The sequence below is a fragment of the Catharus ustulatus genome, chromosome 17 (genome assembly GCF_009819885.2).
Source record: "Catharus ustulatus isolate bCatUst1 chromosome 17, bCatUst1.pri.v2, whole genome shotgun sequence".
Taxonomy (NCBI): domain Eukaryota; kingdom Metazoa; phylum Chordata; class Aves; order Passeriformes; family Turdidae; genus Catharus; species Catharus ustulatus.
Window position 1 is genome coordinate 12,091,309 of NC_046237.1, and position 20,063 is coordinate 12,111,371.

Sequence of the window (20,063 nt, forward strand, 5' to 3'; positions counted from 1 at the left end):
ATTTAGAGTCAAATACAAAAGTGCAGAGCAGACTGTTTGAATTACAGGCAGCTTCATTATGTTGAGTTTTACACTCTAAAAATGGGGGAGGGAGGAAGATGAAATCAACCCCATGATCCAAAATTTGTTCATATAGTTTCTTTTTTTTGAGGCCAAATATTTGCCACATGACTTTGTGGGAACAAGGGGGTTATTCCCAGCTTTGCTAAGCATCACCAGCTTGTGTGGAGAGATTTTGTGCAGATTGCTATCCTTTAACTCATAGAAAAACCCCAGGAGAATAATTTGATTCAACATTGATTTGGGAGAAAATTCACAATTTAGCATTTTTTCCCCCAGTACAAAATACACAGAGCAGGGATGGGATGCCCATGGAGCAGGGAATCCTGACATGACATCCTGCAAAGTTCTCTTGGTTCCCAAAGCCAGCACAGGCTCCACAAAAGCACTTCTTTTACCACCCAATTCTGAAATATTTCTACACCCATTAGTAATTCTGACAATTTTCAGCCTGTGCTTATCCACAGCTCAGCACAGATGTGGAAAGAGATTTGGAGGAAGGTGCCAGGGGAAAAGGAAAAAAAGCAGTCAGCTCTATGTGCAAGGCTTCATCTGTATGAGAAAACAATGCTAAAAGGAAGCAATTTAGCAGCTGACACTGAACTTCCTTACTTTAATACCTCCAAGTTAAAAATCAATGGATTTTAATTGTTCATTCCAAAGTAATGTTTTGTTCTGAACTGAAGCAGGGTTTCCATGCTTTTCTGCTAAAGATTGCTCCTCAACAAGTGTTGGAGTATCGATTCCAATTTCACTCATCAGGAGAATACTCCATTTCAATTCCTACATCGTGTAATATAAAACTGGAAAGTTTCCCAAAAAAAGTAAGTAAAGCTGCAAGAATACAGTGAAAACTGACACATTTTCCTCCTGTCTTGCTGAAAAAGAGGTAAATGAGTGATTTTGACCCCCAACTGCACAGGCACAGACAGGACTGGGGCTGCCCCTGTCTCATCTCCAACATGAACCAAAGCCTGTCTGCAGCCACAGGAGCCTGCACAGCCTCAGCAATCAGCTCACACAGCCAAGCCTCATCCTAAACCATCCTTTCCATCTGCTAAAAAAAAAAAATCCAAGAGTTCCTTCAGACTAAGGCAAGATGAGAACTGCACCAGCCATGCTGCTGAGCATGGACATGTTCAAATCCAGATAAATGGATAAATGCACCTGTCCTGCCTCACCAAAGCAGGGGGAGCTCAGAGCACAGCAGCTCTCTCCTACCCTGTTCAATGCACACATTTTAAATATTCTTCCAGGACTACTTGCAGTGCCTGCAGCTCACACACTACTGCAGGCAGGCAGGGGAATATTTCAGAAATCATTACATTTAACAAGACTGCTCCAAGCAGCCAGACAGCAGCACTGTCAAACCCAGAATGGGAGCTAGAGGTGGGAGTGGAGCCACACATGGAGCCACAGGAGCAAACCAGACTAACCAGGATGGTTTGGGCACACAGCCCTAACCCACAACACAGCAGGAGTCTGCCTCCACTCAGAGTTCCTTCTACTTCAGCTCCAGCAATGAAAAAAAAACCCTCTTTCTCCTACAGAGACTGCTCTGCTATATTAAGATATGATCAAATGCAAAAATAAGTTTCAAAGAGAATGCTGGCAGAAAAGGGCTTCTGGAGGTGTCAAATATGCAGTACTACACTTTGTAGCAGCATTCCCTATAAATTTTTAGTGAGTTAAACCACAAACAGCCCAAACCCAACACACCACAGGAGACAAAACTGACTTGCTTTTTTTTTTTATAATTTACAAAATTAAAATGCACTTTAAGCTTGCTTCTAAGCTAGGTTTAGTCCTAGTGTCCAAGCCACAAGGACAGCAGGGATATAACCACACTTTAATGAGGCCAAATACTAGAAACATTTTCAGCTCTACAAAAGAACCAAATAAATTGCTCAAGAAGCCTTAAAAAAAAAAACCAAAACTGAGCTTCTAGCAAAACAAATTCTAGACAAGTCAGTGTACCACAAAAAAAAAAATCTCTCCTCTTGTGTATTGTCTCAAAGAAGAATTAGTATGTTTTCCCTTAAATGAAAATGTAACAGCTACTGACACTCTGATTATTAGCTTTCTGTACTGAGTGGACAGCACTGAGACAATAAATCAGGATGAACATAATACACCAATTTATTCAGCAAAGCCAAATATTTGAGCAAGCACACACTAAAATTTAATCAAGCAACAATCACCTGGGGAATCCTGTCCTGTGGATCAGCTACCTCCAAATAAACCCTAAAATATACATATATGTGCAAAATGCACACAGAGAAAAATGTGACAGTACAAGCAGGTTTTGTATTAGGGTTGATCTGAGCAGAGAGGATTAAAACAGACACACAGACACAAGTATTGCACGACAGACATCCTGGCTGGGATGCAAACCCAGCAAAAGGCAATAACAGTGAAGGGATTGGAGCACCTGGCACACAAGGAAAGCTGGGAAAGCTCAGTCTCAGGAAGGCTCATGTGGATTATCCATGTCCATGGGAAGGAATAAAGGAGATTGCCCAGAGCAGCTGTGGCTGCCCCTGGATCCTGGGAGTGCCCAAAGCCAGGCTGGACATTGGGATAGGGGAAGGTGTCCCTGCCATGGCAGGGTGGAACAAGCTCCTTCAGGCCCTTTCCAACCCAAACCATTCCATGATTCCCTCATCTCTTCTGATGTTGGGGAGGATGAATCAGGAAAACTTTATAAATGTGATCATCTAGCAAAGGATTTTGAGAATATGGAAACTATAAGCGAGATAGAAATGATAGCAGTTTTCAACTGTGTGGCTGAGAGCAACAATGTGGATGCCTGAAGGCTCCTTCCTTTGTTTAGATAATGCCAGATGCCACAAAGGCCAAAGAGCCAGCAGAGACCCTCTCCAGGCATGACAGAAAGGGTCCAAAATAACATTTAGAGAAAAGAAAGCAGTAAAATATGGCAATATAGCGATTTCTATAGTTGCATGGAAATGTTAGAGAATTTGTATCTTGTATTAGATTGTTTAGTGGAAATTAGAATATTCAACACAGAAGATGATTTATTGTACTGTAATGGGAAACTCGCTCTCTTAACTCTTAATTCCTTCTCTTAACTCTCTTAATTCCTCCTCTTAGCTCTTAACTCTCTCACCTTGTCCTCTCAGAACTCCTACCACCCCACACTCTCCTCCTGCCCTGCTCTGAGCTGTGGCTGGCAGCTCCAAGCAGGGCCCTCTTTACTCACGCCCTATGCAATAAACTGCAAACTTCAGGACCTGCCTATAGAGATCTCTCTGTTTGTCCCAACCATCCTGCCCATCACCACCCTCAATATTCCCACACTCCTCCAAGAACTGGCACCACTCAGTGTTCATGAGGTTTTTGGAAGGTGGACAAGAAGCACCTCCACTGATTTTATTGAACACATGTTCATGGATGACAGCCAAGATCTAAACAAACCTTCTTGAGAAGTTATCATTTGATACTACTGAGAAATAGGAGCCAACCTGAAAACTCACACCCCCATGTCACCTTTTTCATTAGGAAATTTTCAAATAATTCACCAGTGCTCAAACTCCCGAGAGACAAAAGGAACAAGGATGCTCCTTACAATAGATTTGAGACATGGAAAATATTCACTTGCTCAAGACTATCAAACAAGATGGGGACAGAGTTTGGAACAGGGAACCTGAGCCTTCAAAGCCCTGACCTAAGCACAGCCCCAAAGTTCCACCTCTCCCTGCTGAAGCACCCCACAGTGCAGGAACTGCTGGAGGATGAGGAGTGCTGGAAGGGAGCACAGCTCCCACTAACTGCATGATTCCAGTGCAACACTCAATGGGCTCCTCTGTCCCCAAGGGAAGCTGAAGTTTGCTAAAAAAGGCAAGATGTCATCCTCACCTGTGAGATTACCAAATACAAGTGTGGTGAGTCAGAGTACTTTGATTTTCCTGGTAAACCAGGGGCAGAAAGAGAGCTGCAATATCCTTAAGTCTGAAAGAATTAATTAGCAGTGAAGTATCATAAGGGGCTGGGGGAGGGGAACCTTGATTCATGTTCATCTTTAAATACTTTTTCTTTAAATCATTTCCTTGTGCAATTACTCATATATTACAGATAATGTTCTTGTACTCAATTTGCCTTGCTGTAAAACAGCAACATAAACATTTTCCTCCTCCCTAATATCTTTGGAATCAAAGTTATCATCTGATGAGAGGTATCCAGGGGAACAGTATTCAATACAACAAATAATTTTTCATTGCTATTTACTTCCTCTTTAAAATATTAAAGGCAAGGAAGGGAAGAGAAAGAACCAAGGTCAATTCATACATAAATATTTAGCTTGGAGATGCAATTCCTGCTTCCATTATTTTGTACTATTTTATTACTGTGTCCCAAGGACATGTATTGCCAGTAAACTGCAGTTTAGGTTTCCAGGCTATTATTTTGTACTGAGTTCCCATAAAAGAAAAATTCCAAGTTCCATCTATTTCTGAACAATTAGCTAAGTTCCCATTCTGACAGACAGGCTAAGCAGTGGCAGCCCTGTCTTTCTGCATGAATGAGATGCCAGTAGAATCTCTCTCCAGGACAAAGGGAAAATTGCAAATTTGCAAAAAGCAAACCTCTTAATCCCACCATGCTTCTCCCAGATTTCTGCCACAAGCTTCTCCTACAACACTGAATACTAGAATAGTTTAGGCTGGAAAATACTTCCAAAACCACTGAGTCAGACTGTTAACCCAGCACTGACCAAGTCACCTCCAAACCATGTCCCCAAGTGCCACATCCACACCTTTTCATCTCCCACAGGGATGGGGACTCCACCACTGCCCTGGGCAGCTGTGCCAGTATTTGACAGCCCTTTCCATGAAGAAATTTTCCTTAATATCCAACCTAAACCTCCCCTGGCCCAGCCTGAGGCCGTTCCCTCTCCTCCTGTCCCTGTCCCCAGATCCCAAATCCCCCCATCTGTCCCCTCCTGTCAGGGAGTTGTGCAGAGCCACAAGGGCCCCCCTGAGCCTCCTTTTCTCCAGGCTGAGCCCCTTTCCAGCTCCCTCAGCCCCTCCTGGGGCTCCAGACCCTTCCCCAGCTCTGTTCCCTTCCCTGGACACTCCAGCCCCTCCAGGTTTTTGTCACGAGGCCCCAGAATTGACCCCAGGATCCCAGGTGGGGTCTCACCAGTGCCCAGCACAGGGGGACAATCACTGCCCTGGTCCTGCTGGAGTTGTTCAGAGATTTCAAGACCCTTGGTGTGCATCCTCAACAGAACTCTCCAGCCTGTGGCCGGCCTGGCTGGGTGGGATGAGCCCAAGGAGGAGAAAAGCAAAGCCCAGGAGTGCTGGCAGCCCAGCAGCACAGGAGATCCCCTTCAGCAGGGCTTCCCTCTGTGAAAAACCAGGTTCACTTTCCTGCTAGATTTTAACAGGTTTAATAAAAGACAATAAGAGACAAACAATAAAGCAAAAGGTAATACGGCCGGGTGCTTGGCATTCATCAGCCAAGAGCACCCCTGCTGTTTTGGAGACACCCCTTAAATCCATCAGCCCATTGCATATTCATAGACCACTCATGCATATTCAAACTCTTCTAAAAACTATTTTCCATACTCCAGGAACTGTTTGACATGACCACTCCTTTAGTCCATCTTTTTAAAGAATGCATGTTTCTTGGCTGTGTTTTTAATTTATTTTTCTTATCATTCTTAATTTTGGTATCATCTTCATTTTCTACAGACAGTCTGTGCTGGTGGCTGGTACACCAGTAGCAGGTGTCTTCACTGGGTGTTATCCAATCAAGCAGGCAGTTCACTCACTACAAAGACACTTTATCAGCTTATGTTACTCCTAAAGAAAACTGTATCTTAAAAACCATTTCAACACCACACATAGAGTATCCACCCTAACATTTGTGAAAAGCCAATACCATAATATGTATTTGTAACACCTCCTTGTACCAACAGCTTGGCATGAGCCACCATTCTCCTGCCTTCCTTCCACCAAACATGTCTGAAAGTTAAACTCAAGACTGACTACTTAAGACAAATCTGCAAAAACATTTTTAACCACTGATATTTTTTACCTTTTAATTTCTCTTAATAGAGTGGAAAATCTAGAGGTTTCCTAAATAACTCCAGTCACCCTGACAGCCTCAGAACAAGAAGTGATCTGCAGATTTACTGGGCACATGCAGACAAACACCTTTTACTGAGCACACAGACAAACACCTGCTGCTGTGCCACTATAAATTCCTAGAATATCATTTAACACGGATGAGCATTGCAGGAACACAGCAGGAATGAAAGGCCACTAAATGCCTTGCAAAAGGAGAGAGCAGAGTAAAGAAAATGGATTGGAAGCCTAGGGGCATAAAGGAAAAGGAATGTTTTGAAAAAACTCATTATAATTTGTTCTCTTTAACTCTACAGCAACATCAACACCGAGAACAATAGCAAAAAAAAAAATAGGATTGAAGCTAATTTTCAGAAGACATGAATTCCCTCAAGTTGACTGATAAATAACAATGTTTTCTCTCCTCCTTTTTTTCTTTAATGGGATTCAAATGATTCAATTTAACTGCAACAGCACTGGTTTCCCCACCCAGCTTTCTACTACTCCAGTCAAGGCAAGCAAAGCTGGGTGACCTTAATTGTGTACATGATGCTGATTTTGATTCAAACAAGAACTACTAGTGCACCACATAGCAAATATAAATTTCAACAAAACCATAAAGGCTCAAATCCCAACTCATTGCAGTCCAACTACCTCCCTGTAAGTCTAAACCACAATAAAATTCCTGGCAGCCCTCCATGATCACCTCACACAGGAGCTGCCTGCACAGCTCTATGGACATGTACTACCAATAAAATACACATTCCATTCCCAGGCTCCTATTTAGTCCTGAATTCTCATAAAAGAAAAATTTCTAATGCCATCCAGTTCTGAACTAAGTCACCATCCTGACAGAGCCTGAGAAGTGACAGCTTTGCCTTCCTGTATGAATTAGGTGCCAGTGGAATCTGAATCTATGACAGCAAAAAGCAAATCTATTAATTCCAACACACACTCCTTACATTTTCATGGCTTGTCATGAGCTTTCACAACATAAAACCGTACAATTGTTTAGGCTGGAAAAGCACTTTACTCTGCCCAAATCCCCAAACTTCTGCTCATATCCCTGCTTTATCAATTCTGGGGTGATGCAGAAAAGGACGAGGGTGTTGCAGAGTTACACTCAGAGCAGCAAAACCCCCCTGTACATTCATGCAGCCAAAAAGAGAAGCCCCCAGATTGCTGATCACTCAGGTGATGGGCTCCCCTGCCACAAAGGGACACCAAGAAAAGAGTAATATTGACATCAACAAGCTTTCTCAGAGGTATTAGTTGCACTAGGAGAAGGCTATCCATAAAACCCTGTGCCAATCCTCTTGCAGGTTTGACTGAAAAACATCACCTGATCATACACTTCTGCCATGGGACCTTTGGTTGTTTATGCCAAAGATGGATGGCCCTGACTGGAGGGGCAGCTACTCAATATTTTGTTTTATTCTCACTGTTAGCTCCGTGGGCCCATGCATTATTTACTGCACACTATGCAAACTGAGCTCCACACAGAGAATTATTAATTTCCTCTCAGGTTTCTGCACAGCTATAGAATTTCTGGGCCTTCAACAGCATTCAGGCACACTCCCCAGCCCACCTCAGAGATCTGTGCCCAACCCTGTCCTTCCAGGCACTCAAAGATGAAGGATTAACCCACGTTAAATCCCATTCCCCATGTGCAGCTCAGGGATTTTCAGGGTTCTGCAGGGACCCCTGGCACAGCAAACCCAGCAGGGGTGATTGGACATCCAAAACCCTTTTTGGGGTCTCACCTCAGCCCCCTAGGGTAAGAGCTGATGCTCTCCTGCCACAGCTTTTAACAACTCACCCACGAGCACTCAGGAGCTCTGATACAGAAATAAGGCATCACATGCTTCACACTCCTCCTCGCTCTGACTGGTACATTATGTGCTTCTTCAGCACCTCCAAATCATACACTGACTTCTAATTGGGCTTGGTTGTTTTGTTTGGGCTGCTTTCCTGTTTGTTTGGGAGTTCTGGCTGAGATTTTTGGTGGGGTTTTTTGCTTGTTTGTGGCATGCTCTGTTGGTTGGGCTTTTTAATCCCACACTTGGTATTTTCCCCCCAGATTAGATAAGGTCTAAATGCAGATTTGGGGGTGATGGGGATTTGGAGGGGCTCATGATACAATCTTGCCTTCACCACGATGCTGTTGACATTTAACAGCTAATCAGATTAACTAAAAAACAGCAGAGAAGCATTAGTATGTGTTATCATGCTAAATACAGCATCATCACTTTTTTTTCCTTTTTTTTTTTCTCACTATGCCTCCTCTTCTTTACCCTCTTCAACAGCATTATAATAAAGTCAGAGATTTAGAGGGAAAAAAGCCTGCAGTGGATTGTTCAATTTTTTGTCCTGTCTAAATTAAAGTGACTCAGAGAACAGAGTTTCCACCATTTCCTCTGGGACACAATTCCACAGCCTCATGAATCTGCAGTAAGATTTTTGTAATGCCCAAAGTAATTATTTTCTTGTTTTTATCTCATTCTGTTCTTTTCACTGTACATTAAATATTTCTCCCTTATTCCCCTTCCTTCCCTCTGAGGTACTCTCCCCTTCACAGCTCCATTCTCAGGTAGAGATCCAGAAATTAAATGGATTTAGATACTGTAAATCTTCGCTCAAAAGAGGAGAAATTTGTCACTTTTGTGTACACTCAATATGTTAATTTGTCACTCCTGGAAATAAGAGGATGCTCAGGAGGAATATTCCAGGCAGAAAAAACATCCTGACATATACTTTTGAAAATACAAACACAGCAGGTGGCATATTCTGCCCTTAGTTTAGTGCACTTGCTGCTTTTCAAACCCACATTCACTTTGATGCAAATATGCCATCAATTGCCAGTCAGTCCTCTCCAAAAATCCCAGCATTAATCACCCCCAGATTTCTCTCCTCCACTCAAAAATCACTTTGTATACACCTTCACTCAGGATTTACACTGCAGCACTACTCAGGATTTCTGCTCAATTTCTGCTTGAGATTCTCAACACTGACTTTTTTTTTTAAGAACTGAAAATTGGAAAGTTTAACATCACTAAGCAAAAACGTATAAAGGAACTACTTATAAATTTTCTCAGCCTTAATGGAAATTGCATCTGAGGTCTGAATCTGATGAGTGATCCTTCTGCCATGAGGAAGAATTCTGTGACTAATCCAAACTGGATGATACAAACACTCTCCTGTATTCTCTCCAGCAATTCCAGCATGAATTACACTGCAAGCAAGGATGATACAAGTTTGGGATTTATATATTGTTAATGCTGCTGTTGTTTCATGTTTTAAATGCCTGCAAGTCACCCTGAAGTCAGTGACCACTGGGAATTACACTAAAGGACACAAGGAAATTTAATATTTATTTCACTGAAAATCTAATTTATTGAGCATTCTGTTGGCAGTAGCAGCTTTTGAGCATGGAAGAAAAAGCCCTTTAAAAATCCAAACAAAAAAACCAAAACAAACAAAAAAAAATTTTTAAAAATCACACCAAAACCCAGGAGTGATTCAATACAGACAACATCTGTGACCTTCAGAAACCACCAAGTAACATTTCAAAACATTGCTTCTCAGCCATTCTCAGAAATATTTTTGTATTATTACTAGAAAATCAAAGTGTAAGGGTAAAGCAGATGTCCAGTGCAGCTGTACTCTGTTAGTTTTTTTTTATAATAAATACACACAGAAATCTTAATAAATGCATTATAGAACATGGAAATCTTCAGCACATGGAAAAGCTTTATAATAAAATATGCAAAGTTGGGTGTTTACTTTGAAAGGGTTATTTTTGCTTGGCAAGTTCATTTAAGGACAATTAATTATACTTTCTTATTTTTGCAGGCTCTGGCCTTGGCAGTCTCCAGGGTTATCCCTGTGCCAAGAGAGACACTGTGTTTGTTTCCAAGCTTTCCACTTCTCTGATCATTCCTAGCACGTGCTGATAGCTGTTAGTACATACAGCATCTCCCATGGTTGAATCATAGAAATATTTACTGTTTGCGTAGGAAACCCTATCACCAACAAAAAATTTATTCAGGAAGCTGGGGAAATGTTTGGACCAACATTTGCACAGCAAAAATCCCTTTTAAAATTAGATTTTTTTTTAATCTATTATTTTTTTACTAGATCACATTTGATTTATTCTCCCTGATTCACGCTGGAATGTCTGAACCTCAAGAACTGTGGGGAAGCACTTGGTTTAGAGCAGCTCTTTTTCAACAAAATGATTATTCAGATCATATTTGGGGGAAACTTCAAGGAGGGCTAAATGAATAAATTCCCACTTCCCAAAATAACCAGTGGGTGCAGTGCAACATCCCTGGCAGGTACTAAATGCACGTGCTGGTGCACAGGAGTGCCATGCCATCAGTGGGATGCTGGCAGCCATCCAGCCTGGCTCTCTTTACCTGCCTTGCTGGGCAGGAGAGCAGCACAGACCCCAGGACACCTTCCAGAGAGGGAATGAGTCAGTGCTGGCACAGCAGCCAGGGCACAGGCAGCTCAGAGCCACCCTCTGAAAGTCAAACCCACCAGGTGACTGCACCCTGCAAGGCAACACAAAAAAATCTAACGGGGAAAGGCTCAAAACCAGTGCTCTGAAGGGAAGGTGCAAAGATGAGTGAGTGGCTGTAGGTGGGTGATGGCTCCTGGATGTTTAATTAGTGTTAGCTGCTGCACAAATTGAGGCACATCTCACCTGCCTGGCACAGACCCTGACCCAAGCCCAGTGATGCACTGAGGTACCCAGAATATCCTGATCAGTCACCCTGATCCAGGCAGCAGTGTTCTGCAGAGTGTAAATATAACAGGTTTTTCCTTTCACATGCTTATTCCTTTCCATTACTGAAATAAACAGTGTGCAACTGTCGTGTGAACACGAGCAGAGCTGGAGGAACAACAGAGAGAACTGCTGGTGGTGTGGTTAAGGCTCTTAAAATATCAGCAACTGGCAAATATAACAGATAAATATATGCTTTTCTAAGCAAACCTAGAACAGGCTGCTGGTAAATTCAAAATATTCATATCAGTTTGGTTTGTGAAGGGAGTGCTCAATCTCTGAAATTAAAGACAAGAACTCGGTGCTGCATCCCACATTTCAGCCTAAGGAGCAAAATTTGCAGCCATGAGCTATCTCACAATGACTCTGGTGAACATTTAGGTTAAAGAAAGGGAGATGGTATCAGTGCCAGCCACCCTCCCAGACTGAGAGCACCCAGCAGCCCACTTCAGAGCTCTATTTTATGTCTGCTTCCTCAGTGTTTCTGTTCTGGCAAAGCCCCCTTTCCTATTTCCCTTCAAACTCCTCTCTTCCCTCTGCTATAAATTTGCCATATTCTCCTTCTCATCACACTCTCCATCACTAACCCCCACCCAAATATCAGGATTCTGTCAGCTGCCACCCTTCTTGCTTGACTGTGGCACTGCTCATGTTTCTGCTGCTGTTTCTGTTTCTCTCTTATACAACTGCAAAGAAAATGTTCTGCAGGGTATCAAAAAAAAAAAAAAGAAAAAAACCCCAACCCAGTAATTTGTGCCTCTAAAGCATTTAGCAGTTGGCTCTTCAAGTGTTCCAAAGTTACTACACAGCAAAGCCATCCCTTCAGGTTTAATAAACAATTAAGAGGGAGAAGGGAGCTTTATTAAAGAGACTCATTAGGAGAGAGGAGCTGGTACCACTGCAAATCTGGCAATTGCCTCTGGAGTGGGGAATGAGAAGGTAAGGATGAGAAGGTGAGGAGCACTTCTGCTCAGCCACTTGACAAACACACCCAAGCTAAAGGCCAGAGAAAGCACAGAACGGATTTTCTAGAGAGATACACCCCTTTTAAACGGTGGACATGCATGGAAAACACCAGAAATAGCTCATTATTGTTTATCTTGGTGCTTTCCTTAAGAACAAAGAACAAATTAGTAAAAATTCTTGGTAGTAACCCAAAGCTGTGTGGAGCTAGGTGGACACAGCCTCTTGGCTTAGCTGGTTGGGGGTTTTTAAGACCTACTCTCAGCCACACACCTCTGAGGAAACACCAAAACCATGAAATATTTCCCTGAGAAATGACTGTGGTAGAAACACACTGCACTTTACATTTTCAGCAACAACTGTTCCCATTAGAGCACTGAATTCCCACCCAGAGATGCAGAATGAGATTTGGGCTGCCTGCACCTAAGTGGGTACATGTTGACAGCAAATCCCTTTTCTGGAGAAAAGAACCATCAAGCTCAGCAGCTTCCCATCTTGCTGACAGAAGTGCTCTTCTGCTTATCCAGCAAATGCTGCTGCACTTCCAGTAAACATTTCTAAAGGAAGAAAGGCCCATTACAGAGCTTTAATTCCCTTCTTCCTCCCCTGCTTTGTGCCCTACTTCTACTAGGTCACAATCACACATGCTTTTCACTCCTACAAATCAACACTCCTGAAAATCATCGTTATCTTCTCAAATAAACAAAACCACGTGGCACGATTACCATCCCCAACTCCACACTTTGCCAGGTAAGGGAAAAAAAATCCTAAAAGCCCACTTCAAAAAAATCAATGTATTTGCCTATTTAGGATTTCTTGATTTCTTTTCTCCCCTCTGCTATGGAGGGCTGACCTTTGAGGGAAGGGAAGGAAGATTCACACATGTTCAGATTAAGGTACCAGCAACAAATTCAGCAGTGCTGAAATCAAAAGCACAATATTCCAATAATATCCCCAGCACAGCATGAAGCCCTACTGCTGCTCACACAGGTAATGATACTTTCTTCAAATTCAAAGAGGGAAGGATTGATCCTCAACAGCAAAATGAATAAACTCTGGCTGAAGTGGTAATACTCTTGATTTTGTTGTTCTTTACAGCATTGCAGAGGACCAGAGTGGAGCAGCCCTCCTTCACTCTACAGCTGAATTCACAGCCAGGAGCTGCTTCCAGTGATTCAACACAGCCACTACCAGGAATGAAGCTGAGATTGACAAGGATGAATGTGGGGAAAAGAAGTGATAAACTCTGTTTCCTCTGTAAAGCCAGATCTGAAGCCGTTTCAGCTAAGAAAACACGAGATATGGGACACTTTGAGCACTTGCAGCACAAAGGGAACAGCATGGCTGAACAAAGAGCTCTGCGTAACCGGAGGTTGCTCAGGCTGCAGCACTGATCTGTGCCCACACAACATCATCAGCTGTCAAACCCCACAGCCTTCCTGAGAGATGAACTCAAAAATATCAAGAAACAAGAGCCAGGTCCCGTCCTCCCAAAATTCATAAGCAGCTCAATCATTCTTCAACTACATGAGCTGCACCGCTTCAAACGGCAGCAGAATTCACCAAGTCGGTCTCAATTCCCAAGGCTGCAGTCCCAGGGGATCCAGCTGGAGAAAAGAAATCAAACAACTGGCCTTGGATTGATTTACAAGCACTACTTAAAAGAAAACAAGAAAACCAGAGGAGATCAAGCACTAAGTAGGTCCTTTCTTCCTGGGGTTTCTTGTCCTGTTTTACCAGGACTTCCCAGAATTACATCATCTTTAACTGGGGCATTAAACAACACCTTAACAGTCTTCTTTCTCCAGAGGTCTTTGTTTGCTTTAGCTGAAATTTCTTTCTTATCAGCATTTTCCTCTGGAACATGCAACATCCTGTCATCCAGTTTACAAAGGATATGACATCTCTGAACTGCAGTGATAGATGGGATGTATTTATTGGATATTAAAAAACAAGCAGGACTGATTAAATGATGCATGGTCCAATTAAGACACAGTAATTGTCTCCTTCACCATGAAGATGTATGATCTTTAGGGCTCACAATAATGAACTCTTTTTTGGTTATGTAGTGACAAGTGCACAGAAAGACAGGACCAGGCTGTGAGAAGTCCTCACTGATGCCATCAGCAACACCCACCACCTTTGGGTGCCTGCTCTTTTTCTCTGGCTCTGCCTGGAATGGCATCAAAAGCAAGGGACAGCACCAGGCCAGGAAGATGGTAGGGTAAGAGGTAGGCAAGGATGTCTCAAAAAAAAGCAGAGACCATCTAAATGAAGGTACATCCAAGTAGTACCATCCAGCACAAACAGGGGAGAGCACCAGCTAAAGAAAAAAAATAAGAAAACTAGGAACTGTGAGTGGTATTAAAAAAAGTGACTCCAGACCAAATACATTGACTTAAATGAGCCAAGTATTGCTACTCCATAAAAGGTTCCAGAAACACCCTAAGAGCCATACACCACCTTATCAAGAACACAGAGCCAAGGAATGTCACCCCACGAGCCCTTCCAAGGGGAGTGGAGCCCTCTCCTACTGAGGCAATGGGAGGCACAGAAGGGTTCCTGCATCACAGATGGAGACCTGGACAACAACTTGTTCACAGCAGCAGGTGAGCTGTGTGCAGCTGCTATTTCGAATGCATGTAAGGGAAGTATCATCTATGAACGTTCCTAGGAGCATATTTTGGAAGCTCAGTTACATATTTAATCTGTGCATTACAACTCACCGAGGAAACAGACTGCAGCAGTTTCCATAAAAAATTAAGGAATGTCTCTCTAGAAAGACAGAGGGCTTTATATAGCAATGCACACACACATCCTGCTGCTCGTCACCCAAACACCGTAAGAGTTTGTGGGGATGGAACCAGGCTGCAGGGTTTCTGTGGTAATGCAGAAGAATTATTGCTCTCATCAGTCAGCAAACCCATGTATGCAATCAGACTTTGGTAGGTGGATTTCAGACAACAACTGCTATTCTTATGCCTTTTTTTTTTAATTAGGGCCATGTTAAATCAGCCTCAAATTTGCCCATTGCCAAAATATTTAAGTTCCAACGCACACCTCTCCATTGTACATTCAGTGCTTCCCATTCAAGCAAAGAACAATACCTGCCAATACACATTTATGCACCTCACTTATAAAATCACAATGAAAATTACCAGAGGCATAAAGCAACTATTATGATAAATAATGAGCTTTAAAAAAACCCACACCGTACACACAGTGATAATCAGAGACACTGATCCTTCTGTGCTGAATGTTATTCAAGGGGATTGTCAGAGCAATGCTGAACAGATCAATTTATTTCCCTTTCTTCTCTCCACTTAACTGGATTTCATATACAAAAGTAATTGTTCCTATAAGAAAAAACCCTTGTCCATGGCTTTCGAGGTTCGGAGCCTCAGACCTACATCTTTACTACTATTCGGGTTTCCATGGCAACAGATGATGGTGCCTTCTAAAAAAATATACTTTCATATTCTACAGTAAGTGCCCCAAATCATTCCCGTAATATTAATGAAAACTAGAGCACGTGGGCCTGCACGCAAAGCACAACAGACTTTAAAAGTACAATTAACAAGAAAAGCAGAGCTCGGGGACTTGCAGGAGGGTGGATGGTTAAAAAGGGCTCCGCATTTGTAAAAGAGAAGGATTATCCCTCAGAGATTCACAAACGCCTTTATACACACAGTGACCTTTCGTTGCCGCTGTCAAAAGAGGCACTTTCACAACATCACCTTCTTAGGATTAATTGTTTATGTATTAGAAAACAAATCGAGCCAGCCAGGGATAAAAATAAAGTGGAATTGTGGTGCTAACAGCTCCCCAGAGGGAGAGAAAAGTGATTATTGAGTTAAATGACTGCATTGTTAACAAGTGCCACACAGAGCAGCTCGCTCAGAAAGGCCCGTTTTTCACCGCCAATTTACTGACAGCAAACCCGAGCAAATGAACTCCTGCTAAATTAAAGCTTCCCCCAAAAATCCCCTCGCAGCTTGCTGCCTTTCCATCTCTGCTGGCCGGGCGAGCCGTGTGTGGTGGGCTCTGAGCTGCCGTGAGTTCGGATGTGCAGCAGCCTTTGGGAGCAGCCTGCTCCACATCCCAGCGCTCCAACTTCAGCCAAACAAGGACAGGGCACGGGGAAAATTAAATCACTGCCAGCAGAGAAAAACAAGTGTTAAATAATCTGGTGTTCAGGTCAACAGCCCCCGTGTAAACCCTCTGTCCTACTTCCCCCCTCAGATGCTTTTTCACAGCTGCAAATGACTTTAATCTCTGTATTTATCCTCCTGTTGTGCTAAAAATCCTCCAAAACAGACAACAGCAAAGCGTGCGGCACTGCAGGAATACCCCACATGTTCTGGTGGGAGGAAAACCACACACGGACTTTCAGGAGAAGAACTTTCCTATAAGTAACACTCGTTCAGTTCAAAAACCCCTGGAAGAACTGGGAAGCGCTGTCATTACCTGGTGCTACCTCTGTGTCTGGCACGGAAAGTAAAGCATTTAAATCAGCAGCTGACCCTAGAGCTGACAAAAGTTTAGAACCTCCAAAATCATACACTGAGTTACAGATAAATACAGAGACTGCAGAGAAGGGGAAGTAATTGCTGGGGAGAAGAGTTATAAATAGAGCAATAGAGAAATTACATCAAGAAATGAGTGTTAGCCAGCTCCCTCAGGATGGAATGAGGTATTCCAGGGAGAGGCCATGAGCATTCTGCTGTCTCTTTGTAGTATTCCTAATTTTACGTTGGGGATAATAGAAAGCAGCAGCAGCTGTGCAAATCGGGTAGGAACTGACTCCATTTCCTCTTGACTTGTGCCTTTCCTATTTCCTAGCCCAATGATCACTTAAGAAAATAATTTTTTTTTTAAAAAGTAACCCCAGCCAGCAACTTGCACAGTGATTTTTCGGGATGTTTAACAAAAGGCTGCTGTATAAACGCAGTAGGCTTTGAAAAATAATCGGAGACGGGAGGTATTTGCATCCTAAAAGTTATGGAGAGAGCACCACCTGATGGAAGATGTGGAAAGAGACCGACGGCATCAACTGGAGCCACTCCAAACTTCACCGAATTTTCAGGGAATTTTTCAGAGTGCTCCTGCAAAACTTTGCTTTTTATCATTAAAAAAAAATAAAAAATAAAAATCAGCTATAGGGACACAGTGCAGACCGACACACTTTCCAGCAGATATTTATTTTAGGAGTAGAAAACTTTCTCCTAATTTCAGTACTACAAGCAGCTCAGAAAACATTAGTTATTAAAATCAGTGCCTCTTACTTTGGATGGTAGGACACACACTCAAATAGGAGGGAGAAGGGGATACTAATGATTAAAAAAAAAACCTCGCAGTTATTATTTCCACTGAACTGATAATTAAAATATTCCACGGCTTTCCTATAAATAATTGAAATATGTTACATTTTCATGCGTTTAGCTCATATTACATTATCTCCCTCAAATACAAAGTGTCTTCTACCCCCTTAAAACTTCGTTATTTTCACAGAACACTCTTCTTTCTAAGTATCTGGTTAAATGATTCATCAAAAGCCCAGGATCTAATCTCAATTTATATGACAAGTGTCAAGAACACGAAAACAGTTGGGAGAGAAAAGGGGGGCAATAAATAGCTCCGCATATTGCTTACTCAAGGAAGCAGTTATTTAACTAGGTTAGATTTCCCAGGCTCTCTAATAAATCTGCGCTTTGTGCAGTTGCCTAGCAATGTAAACAAGATCCCGGAGGTGTCAAAGGCAGCCGGGGTGATGACAGCACCTCCTCGGGTGAGGGTCTGCCCGTCCCCGAGCCCAGCATCTCCAACACGCCACCATCGCTGCTTCCAAACAGCCAGACGGAGTCATTCGAGCTGCTTCCAGTCACAAAAACCTTCCTCTGTTTGAGATTGAGCCCAACTTAGTTTCGTGCCTCCAGCACGCCTAAGTCACAAGCAGGGAGATATATCCCCATGTTAAGCGACGTAACACAGGCAAATTTACTCGTCTTACACATACAGGTAGTTTTAAAATACTTTCTTTTCTTAAGTCAAGAGAGAAGAAAGCTATAACTGCTTATTTTTTTAGCATGAGCACAAACTGCAGCGAGAAAATTAATGTCTTGCAAGATCCAGTAGAAAAACAAGACCCGTGTAGCTTTGGATTACCTAGAGAATAGCACAGGAGGAGAGAGCCAGCTCTATAAGCACTTGTCATCTTCAAGTAATTCAAACTATGCCTAAAGGAACTCGTAGGAGTGGGAAAATAGCCGGCTACTATTACTGTACACATGCCAGGCAACAAAGTACTCCTTAACACAGAAAGTGACAATTGGGAAGGAGCCCATCCAGCGGCTGAGCACCCCGAGAAAGTTCCTGGAGCTGCGACATGCAAGTGGTGAAACAGCTGCCACCAAACCCCCCAGACCTGCCCAGAGCCCTGTCCTGACCGGAGGGAGAAGCAGCGGCTCCTCCGCGCCGCGCATCCCGCGGGAGCCAACTCCTGCCTTGGGCTCTTCGCCACCAAAAACCGCCTCACGTATCGCGAACCCCACAATAAAGGCGATGCTGTCACCCCTTACCACACGCAACTTTGGCAGGAGAGAGCCCTCCCGGCCCCCAGCCCGGCGGGACCCCGCACGGCCGGGCAGAGCTCCCCATCCTAGCCCTTCGGGACCGGCGGGCACCGAGGCTGCTCCATTCCCCTGCCGCTCCCCGGATGGCACCGGGAGCTCCCTGCGAGGCCGCGGGGCTGGAGCACGAACCAGGCGAAGAGTTGGGGCTGCCGGGAGAGCGGCACCCGGGGGATGCGAGAGCGGGGCACCGGCCGGGCGGGCATCACTCACCTGGGAAAACCTGTCCGTCCGCCCTGGGCAAGAGCTGCAGGAAAAAGAGGATCGCGGCGACGCCGGTCATCCTTCCCCGGAGTTCACCTGCCCTCCCCGCTGCCGCGGAGCCGCTGCCTCCCCGCCAGTATCCCCCGCATTGGTGGGTGCGCGGCGGCGGCCCCGGCCCCGGAGCCGCGGTGCTGCTCGGCGGAGCCGCCGGAGAGGCGGTGGGAGCTGCCCCCGAGCCCAGCGCCGGCCGCGCCCGCGCTCAGCCGGCCCCGCTGGCCCGGCCCGGGCACGCCCGGCCCCCTCCCTGCCCCGGGGGCGCGGCTGGCTCCGCGGGCGGCGGGCACGGCTGCTCGGGCTCTTGGATCCCTAGTCAAGCCCGGCTGCGCGCACGCACAGCGCCCCGCGGTAGCGGCTGGAGCGCAGCATCGCGCGGCGCTGCCAGGTTTGCTGCTCCTGCCCAGTCTCCAGCGAGGATGGCGAGGCAGCGCAGGGGCTGGCGTTAAGCGGTGGGCTGGGATTGGGGGTGGGATTGGGGCCGGGATGGGATGGGATGGAGGGAGCGACCCTCTGCTGGAGCCACGGAGGAGGCAGGGGCTCCAGCCCTGCCGTTTGATGGATCGGCTGCTACGAGCAGCTCACGGGCACCTACAGCTGAAACCAATGATTTCCATCATTATTCACTTCACTTTCGGGAGTTCAGTGCTGAACACCGAGTCACACCGCACCTGGGCACTCCTAAGCCTTAGGCAGGGAGACAATTCCGAGCACAATTCACACGTTGCTGTCCACACGTAACTTCTTGACCCAAAACGCATAGCTACCCCTAAGTGGGGGAAAAACCCAATAGGTCTGTGAATAGGGATCAGATCAGTCTGGATCGGAATTCGCACAGAAAAAGGAGAGCAGTGCCCACCCGGACAGTGCCGTGTACTGAACAGGGTACAGAGCGCAGCGGGGCCGGCTGTGCGGGCCGGCAGTCCGTGCCCTAGCCGAGCCCCGCTCCCCTCCGGCCTCCCCCCGGCTCCCCGCTCCCCTCCCGGCTCTGGCACGGCCGGGCCCGAAGGGGGCGGTGTTGGACCGGCCGCGGCAGCTCGGGGGTGCCCGGGCACGGGCAGCGCTCCCGCTCCCCTTCCCCTTCTCCCAGCCGCGGCCACCGCACCGATGTGGCTGTAAAAAAACCGCCTGGCCTTGCACTAAGTACTACTTAAAAGAGACTTACAATTACCGGAGTATGGAAGTTTCTTAGAGGCCGTGACGTCCTCAAGGCTCTGCCTGGTGGGGTAATCAGAAATTATCTCTTCACTGGAAGGGTGGTCAAGCACTAAAAGG

General features: G+C 44.9%; 1 protein-coding gene across 9 annotated transcripts in view; it reads right to left on the minus strand.

The window, feature by feature from the left end:
- Positions 1 to 18,936, minus strand: part of PTPRT (protein tyrosine phosphatase receptor type T) — a 450,791-nt gene extending 431,855 nt beyond the window's left edge. For 7 of the 9 annotated variants that reach the window (XM_033075163.2, XM_033075164.2, XM_033075167.2 and 4 more), the window contains exon 1: positions 18,744 to 18,936. In XM_033075163.2, the coding sequence (XP_032931054.1) occupies positions 18,744 to 18,813 (70 nt within the window). In that variant the 5' untranslated portion in view covers positions 18,814 to 18,936. The remainder of the gene's footprint in view (positions 1 to 18,743) is intronic. The other 2 variants (XM_033075168.2, XM_033075166.2) reach the window with 1 other exon arrangement.
- Positions 18,937 to 20,063: the final 1,127 nt, after the last annotated feature.